The 8,156-nt window shown below is 63.3% G+C and overlaps 2 protein-coding genes across 5 annotated transcripts in view; both read right to left on the minus strand.

Annotated features, from left to right (window-relative positions):
- TGFBR3L (transforming growth factor beta receptor 3 like) overlaps positions 1-1,127 on the minus strand; it is a gene marked incomplete at its 3' end in the record, with an annotated part of 3,612 nt that extends 2,485 nt beyond the window's left edge. The window contains exon 1 of the mRNA XM_039719574.1: positions 1,077-1,127. Within this exon, the coding sequence (XP_039575508.1) occupies positions 1,077-1,127 (51 nt within the window). The remainder of the gene's footprint in view (positions 1-1,076) is intronic.
- The window catches only part of MAP2K7 (mitogen-activated protein kinase kinase 7), a 20,629-nt gene continuing 13,138 nt past the window's right edge, over positions 666-8,156 (minus strand). For 2 of the 4 annotated variants that reach the window (XM_039719569.1, XM_039719571.1), the window contains 6 exons: positions 7,943-8,050; positions 6,874-7,053; positions 5,900-5,980; positions 4,615-4,757; positions 3,844-3,889; positions 2,298-2,572 (listed from right to left, as the gene is read on the minus strand). In XM_039719569.1, the coding sequence (XP_039575503.1) occupies positions 2,438-2,572; positions 3,844-3,889; positions 4,615-4,757; positions 5,900-5,980; positions 6,874-7,053; positions 7,943-8,050 (693 nt within the window). In that variant the 3' untranslated portion in view covers positions 2,298-2,437. Of the gene's footprint in view, positions 2,573-3,843; positions 3,890-4,614; positions 4,758-5,899; positions 5,981-6,873; positions 7,054-7,942; positions 8,051-8,156 lie in introns of all 4 variants that reach the window. The other 2 variants (XM_039719573.1, XM_039719572.1) reach the window with 2 other exon arrangements.

The following is an 8,156-nucleotide window of genomic DNA, read 5'->3' on the forward strand; positions in this document are numbered from 1 at the left end:
CCCCGCGTCCCTGTCCCCCTCCCCCGCGTGGCCTCTGCACCCCTCCTGTGCCCGTGTCCCCCCCATGTCCCCGGTGCCATCCCTTCCTGTATCCCCAATGTCACTCGTGTCCCTCTGCCGTCCCTGTCCCCATCCCGATGTCCCCAAGGTCCACCTGTGCCATCCCCCATCTGTGTGCCTGTCCCCCCCATGCCCATCCCAATGTCACCCTGTCCCCAATGTCCCATCTCTCGTGTCCCCAATGTCCCCACCCTCCACTTTCCCATCCCTGTCCTCACTGTCCCCATCCCAGTGTCCCCATGTCCCCATGCCCCAGTGTCCCCAATGTCCCAATGTCCCCATCCCCATGTCCCAGTGTCCCCAATGTCCCCATCCCCATGTCTCAGTGTCCCCAGTGTCCCCATCCCCATGTCCCAGTGTCCCCAATGTCCCCATCCCAATGTCCCCATCCCCATGTCCCAGTGTCCCCAATGTCCCAATGTCCCCATCCCCATGTCCCAGTGTCCCCAATGTCCCAATGTCCCCATCCCCATGTCCCAGTGTCCCCAGTGTCCCAATGTCCCCATCCCAATGTCTCAGTGTCCCCAATGTCCCCATGTCCCCCAGTGTCCCCAGAGCCTGACGCCGACGCAGCCCCTCAGGTTCCACATGCGCATTTATAATAATAATAATTAATAATAATAATTAATGAGGGTGACGGGAGGCGGCGCCGCCCGCGCCCCCAATGCACTAAAACTGCACCTGCTGGCCTGGGGGACAGCGGGGACACGGCGGGGACACGGCCCGGCCCTGATTGTCACCGTGCCACCACGGCCCCGGCAGCCGGGGCCACCCCGGGCCGTGTCCCCAGTGTCACATCCCGGTGTCACAGCCCAGTGTCACATCGTGGTGTCACATCGTGGTGTCACATCCCCGGGCCGTGTCCCCAGTGTCACATCCTTGGTGTCACATCCCTGGGCCGTGTCCCCAGTGTCACATCCTCGGTGTCACTTCCCTGGTGCCACATCCTTGGTGCCACATCCTTGGTGCCACATTCCAGTGTCACATCCCTGGGATTGGGCCCTGCGATGTCACACCCATGACGTGTCCGTGTCCCCGGGCCACCACTCTGTGTCCTTCAGCGCCATGTCTCCATTGTCACAGCCTGGGGACATCTCTGTCCTGTGTCACTTCCCGGTGCCATCCCTTTGCCACATTCTGGTGCCATCTCCATCCTGTGTCACATCCCAGTGTCCCCGTGTCACTTCCTGGTGCCACCTCCATCCTGTGCCATCCTGGTGCCATCTCTGTTCTGTGTCCTGTGTCACTTCCCGGTGTCATCTCCATCCTGTGTCCCCGTGTCACGTCCTGGTGCCATCCCCATGCCACGTTCCAGTGCCATCCCCGTGTCACGTCCTGGTGCCATCCCCGTGTCACGTCCCGATGCCATCCCCGTGTCACGTCCTGGTGCCATCCCTGTGTCATGTCCTGGTGCCATCCCTGTGTCACGTTCCGGTGCCATCCCCGTGTCACGCTCCGGTGCCATCCCCGTGTCACGTTCCGGTGCCATCCCCATGCCACATCCCGGTGCCATTTCTGTGCCATCCTTCCGTGTCCCCTCGCTGTCACATGCCCGTGCTGGCTCTCCACACTGTCCCCTGTGCCACGTTCCTGCGCCATCTCCGTGTCCCCGAGTGCCATCTCCGTGTCCCCGAGTGCCATCTCTGTGTACGTCCCCACGTCCTGGTGCCACCTCCGTGTCCCCTCAATGTCCCCTCGGGGCCGAGTGTCACATCCCCAGGCCCCGGTGTCACCCCTGTGTCACATCCCCCAGCCATGCCCGTGTCTCTGCGCCACCTCCCAGTGTCACCTCCGCGTGTGACATCCAGAGTGCCACACCCTCAGTGCCACCTCCCCGTCCTGTCCCCAGCCCTGTCCCCACACAGGACCTGGTGGGAAACTGAGGCATGGCCAGGGGGACACAGAGGGGACAGGCTGGGGACACCCCGGCCTTGGCAAGATGGGGACAGTGGGAGGGGACAGCTGGGATGGCAGGGACAGGTGGGACACGCTGGGGACACTCCAGGCCAGGCAGGGGCTGTGGTGGCCGTGGCAGTGTCACCATCACGCTGGGTGTCACCGGGTGGTGGCACAGGGAGGAGTCGTGAGCAGGTGGCAGAGGTGTCACCGCCCCCAGCGGGTGTCACAGGTGTCCCCGTCACAGGGGGTGGCCCAGCTGTCCCTGTGCCGGGTGGTGCCCCAGGGCTGTCCTGGTTGTCCCCGAGGTGTCCCTGGTGTCACAGGGGATGTCCCGGCTGTCCCCGGTGTCCCCTGCCGGGCGTGGTGGCACCGGGCAGTGTCCCAGGGCTGTCCCCGCTGTCCCTGTCCCGGAGGTGGCCCGGCTGTCCCCGGGCTGTCCCCGGTGTCCCCTGCCGGGCGTGGCGGCGCCGGGCGGGCGCTACCTGGTGAAGAAGGGCAGGTGGTGGCCCAGGCCACCCCCCGGGCGCGGGGACTCTGTCCGGGCCATCACGTCCTTGAACCAGGTGGCCACATCCACCTCGAGCGTCTCGTAGCGCTTGATGAAGGTGTGCTCCTGTGGGGACAGGGGACATGGGGACATGGGGCACAGCAGGGACACGGGGCACAGCAGGGACATGGGGCACAGCAGGGACATGGGGGACATTAGGGGCAACAGGGACATGGGACATCAGGGACAGCAGGGACACGGGGGACATTAGGGGCAATGGGGAACAGCAGGGACACGGGGGACACTAGGGGCAATGGGGACAGGGGACATGGGGACATCGGGGACAGCAGGGACATGGGGACATGAGGGACATGGGGGACATGAGGGACATGGGGGACAGCAGTGGATGTCAGGGACATTGGGGACAGCAGGGACATGGGGACATCGGGGACAGCAGGAACACTGGGGGACATGAGGGACATGGGGGACAGCAGAGACATCGGGGACAGCAGTGGATGTCAGGGACATTGGGGACAGCAGGGACACTGGGAGATACGAGGACAAGGGGACAGCAGTGGACATGGAGGACAAAGCTTGGGGACACGGGGATGGAGCACCGAGGCTGAGGGTTTGGGGACAAGGTGGGGACGGGGGCACAGGACACGGATGTGGCCTTGGGGACACAGGGACAGGGGGCACAGCTGCAGACACGTAGGGGAGGTGACAGGGACTTGGGGACCCCCAGGGATGGTGGCACGGTGCACGTGCCCCCAGAGGTGACACCCACAGCCCTTGGGGACACGGGACAGGGAGGGGGTGGCCGTGGCTGTGGTGACAGCCGTGATGGGGAGGTGTCCACAGGGACATGAGTGACAGGAGAGAGATGTGACAGGGGACGAGACAGATGTGATGGGACAGGTGGCAGGTACGACAGGTGACAATGACAGGTGACAAGTGTGACAGTGACACTGACAGGTGTGACAGGTGATGGGGACAGTGACAGATGACAGGTGACAGTGACAAGTGACAGGTAACAGGTGTGACAATGACAGGTGTGATGTGTGACAGTGACGGGTGACAGGTGTGACAGTCACAGGTGACAGTGACGGGTGACAAGTGTGACAGTGACACTGACAGGTGTGACAGGTGATGGGGACAGTGACAGATGACAGGTGACAGTGACAAGTAACAGGTGTGACAATGACAGGTGTGATAAGTGACAGTGACGGGTGACAGGTGTGACAGTGACAAGTGACAGTGACAGGTGACAGGTGTGACAGTGACGGGTGACAGGTGTGACAGTGACAAGTGACAGTGACAGGTGACAGGTGTGACAGTGACGGGTGACAGGTGTGACAGTGACGGGTGACAGGTGTGGCAGTCACAGGTGCACTCACCAGTAACTTGTTGTACTTTGGTCTCTTCCTGTGGTCCTTGGTGAGGCTGGGGGAGGGGATGGGGGGGATGAGCATCTTTAGGACCCTCAGGCCACGTCCCCATGTCCCCCCATGTCCCCAGTGTCCCTCTCCTGTCCCCCCCTGTGTCCTTGTCCCCGCTGTGTCCCCCCTGTCCCCCCCTGTGTCCCCTCTGTCCCGTGTCCCCACCAGTCCCTGACAAAGGCCTGGAGCTCCCCAGAGAAGGGGGGTGGCATCTTGGGGACCCCTGGGGCTGTGTCCCCTCCATGTCCCCTGTACCCGCTGTGTGTCCCCTGTGTCCCCATATCCCCTGTGTGTCCCTGATGTCCCCACGTGTCCCCGTGTCCCCTGTGTTTCCCATGTCTCCCCATGTCCCCTGCGTGCCCACTGACATCCCCAGTGTGTCCTCATGTCCCTTCGGTGTTTCCCACGTGTCCCCCGTGTCTGCTGTGTCCCCATGGTGTCCCCCATGTTCCCATGTCCCCTCATGTCCCCAGTGTGTCCCTGTGTCCCCTGTATGTCCACACGTGTCGTGTCTCCCATGTGCCCTGTGTCCCCATGTCCCCATGGTGTCCCCCATGTTCCCCTGTGCGTCCCCAATGTCCCCGTGTCCCCATGGTGTCCCCCATGTCCCCGTGGTACCCATGTCCCCCGTCCCCCGATGTCACCATATCCCTGTGTCCCCCCGTGTCCCCCCTGTGTCCCCATGTCCCCGTGTCTCCCCATGTCCCTCCCATGTCCCCGTGTCCCCACCAGTCTCGGACGAAGGCCTGGAAGTCCCCGGAGAAGCCCATGGCCGGGGGCAGCAGGGGCGGGTCCTCCTGCAGCACCTTGGTCAGCACCTCGAAATCCGTCTTGCAGTTCTGGTACGGGAACTGCCCCGTGGCCAGCTCCACCTGGGGACACACGTGTGACAGGTGTGACACACACAGGGACAGCAGTTCTGGTACGGGAACTGCCCCGTGGCCAGCTCCACCTGGGGACACACGTGTGACAGGTGTCACACGTGTGACAGGTGTGACACACACAGGGACAGCAGCTCTGGTACGGGAACTGCCCCGTGGCCAGCTCCACCTGGGGACACAGGTGATACAGGGGTGACACAGGGGTGACACAGGGACAGGTGTGACACAGGGACAGGGGTGACACAGGGACAGGTGTGACAGCTGTGACACAGGTGCAACGGTGTGACACAGGTATGACACAAGTGTGGCATGTGTGACAGGGGCAGGTGACAGGTGTGACACAGGTGTAACGGTGTGACACAGATATGACAAGTGTGGCATGTGTGACAGGGGCAGGTGTGACAGCTGTGACGCACACAGGTGACAGGGGTTGATGTGGCACTGCAGGGCTGAGGTGGCACCGTGGGACACGCTGAGAACCCAGAGGTGGTTTGGGCCAGCCTGGGGACACTCTGGGGGGGGTTGGGGACACTTTGGGGACAGCTGGGAAGGTTGGGGATGCTCTGGGGACAGCTGGGTGACATTTGGGGACCCTGGGTGACAACTGAGGATGCTGGGGACCTTGGATGACATTTGGGCACCCTGGGGTGACATTCAGGGATGCTAGGGACCCTGGGTGACATTTGGGGACACTTTGGGAACCCTGGGTGACATTCAGGGATGCTGAGGACCCTGGGGAACCCAGAGGTGGTTTGGGCCAGCCTGGGGACACTCTGGGGGGGTTGGGGACACTTTGGGGACAGCAGGGTGACATCTGGGGACCCTGGGTGACAACTGAGGATGCTGGGGACCTTGGATGACATTTGGGGACCCTGGGGTGACATTCAGGGATGCTAGGGACCCTGGGTGACATTGGGGGACACTTTGGGAACCCTGGGTGACATTCAGGGATGCTGAGGACCCTGGGCTGACATTTGGGGACCCTGGGGTGACGCTGGGGACCCTGGGTGACATTTGGGGACCCGGGGTGACGCTGGGGACCCTGGGGTGACACTGGTGACCCTGGGTGACATTTGGGGACGCTGGGTGACGCTGGGTGACCTTTGGGGACGCCGGGGACGCCGCGGGCTCACCAGGGAGATGCCGAGGCTCCAGACGTCGGCGCGGATGTCGTAGTCGGGCTTGGTGGGGTCGGGGGGGTCGATGCGCTCGGGCTGGGGGAGGGGCGGCGTTGGGGGCAGGGCAGGGCCACGGAGCCCCAAACCCCACAGCTGGGAACCCCCAAACACCCAGAACCCCAAACCTGGGAACCCCAAACCCCAAAACTGGGAACCCCCAATCACCCAGAACCCCAAAGCTGGGAACCCCCAAACCCTAAATCTGGGAACCCCCAATCACCCAGAACCCAAAACCTGGGAACCCCAAACCTGGGAACCCCAAACCCCAAAACTGGGAACCCCCAATCACCCAGAACCCCAAAGCTGGGAACCCCCAAACCCTAAATCTGGGAACCCCCAATCACCCAGAACCCAAAACCTGGGAACCCCAAACCTGGGAACCCCAAACCCCAAAACTGGGAACCCCCAATCACCCAGAACCCCAAAGCTGGGAACCCCCAAACCCTAAATCTGGGAACCCCCAAACACCCAAAACCCCAAAGCTGGGAACCCCAAACCCTAAATCTGGGAACCCCCAAACACCCAAAACCCCAAAGCTGGGAACCCCAATGTCCCCAATGTCCCCAATGTCCCAGGGGATGTCCCCAATGTCCCAGGGGATGTCCCAGGGGATGTCCCCAATGTCCCAGGGGATGTCCCAGGGGATGTCCCCAATGTCCCAGGGGATGTCCCAGGGGATGTCCCCAATGTCCCAGGGGATGTCCCAGGGGATGTCCCCAATGTCCCAGGGGATGTCCCAGGGGATGTCCCCAATGTCCCAGGGGATGTCCCCAGTGTCCCCGTGTCCCCTCACCGCCATGTAGGCCGCACACCCCGCGCTCTGGGGGCTGTCCCAGTGTCCCAGGGGATGTCCCCATGTCCCCAGTGTCCCAGGGGATGTCCCCAATGTCCCAGGGGATGTCCCAGGGGATGTCCCCGTGTCCCCTCACCGCCATGTAGGCCGCACACCCCGCGCTCCGGGTCTTGGCCTTGGAGTCCACCAGGCGGCCGCTGATGCCGAAGTCGCAGAGCTTGACCTGGCCCCGCTCGTCCAGCAGGATGTTGGAGGGTTTGACGTCCCTGTGGATCACCCCGTGCTTCTCCTTCAGGTACAGCAGCGCCTTCACGATCTGCAGCACAGGGATTGTCCCCCGTGTCACCTCTGTGCCACCCTGTGCCACCATCACCCTGCCCAGACCCCCGAGACCCCTGACTGTCCCCTGTGGGTCACCCCCTGCTTCTCCTTCAGGGACAGCAGCGCCTTCACGATCTGCAGGACAGTCCCATGTCACCTCTGTGCCACCTCTGTGCCACCTCTGTGTCACCTCTGTGCCACCCCCACTGCTCACTGTCACTGCCACCCTGCCCAGGACACTCCTGTCCCCCTGTGGGTCACCCCGTGCTTCCTCTTCAGGTGCAGCAGTGCCTTCCCCATCTGTGGGGACAGCAGTGACCGTCCCCAGGTGTCACCTCTGTGCCACCACCACCCTGCTCACTGTCACTGTCACTCCGCCTTCACGATCTGCAGGACAGTCCCATGTCACCTCTGTGCCACCTCTGTGCCACCTCTGTGTCACCTCTGTGCCACCCCCACTGCTCACTGTCACTGCCACCCTGCCCAGGACACTCCTGTCCCCCTGTGGGTCACCCCGTGCTTCCTCTTCAGGTGCAGCAGTGCCTTCCCCATCTGTGGGGACAGCAGTGACCGTCCCCAGGTGTCACCTCTGTGCCACCACCACCCTGCTCACTGTCACTGTCACTCTGCCCACTCGGGAATGGGGCGCTGGATCCTGGGGACCCCCTGCCTGTCCCCAGTGTCCCCAACGCTCCTGGCGTCCCCAGTGTCCCTCACCATCACCACCATCTTGCCCAGCATGCCAGGACCCCCTGCCTGTCCCCAGCACCCTGGTGTCCCCTCTGTCACTCACTGCCACCATCTTGCCCAGAGCCCCAGAGCCACCCTGCTGTCCCCAGTGTCCCCAGCACCCCCGCTGTCCCCAGTGTCCCTCTGTCACTCACTGCCACCGTCATCTTGCCCAGGATGCGCTCGGGGATGGGGCCCTGGATTCGCTTCTTGAGCTTCTCGGCGCAGGTGCCCATGAGCTCCATGGCGATGAACACGTCGGTCTGGGAGAGAGGCGTTACTGGGGGCACTGGGGGGACTGGGGGCACTGGGTGTACTGGGGGCACTGGGGGGCACTGGGAGGGCACTGGGTGCTGAGCCCAGCTCAGG

The sequence above is a fragment of the Passer montanus genome, unplaced genomic scaffold (genome assembly GCF_014805655.1).
Source record: "Passer montanus isolate IOZ18808 unplaced genomic scaffold, ASM1480565v1 scaffold418, whole genome shotgun sequence".
Taxonomy (NCBI): Eukaryota; Metazoa; Chordata; class Aves; order Passeriformes; family Passeridae; genus Passer; species Passer montanus.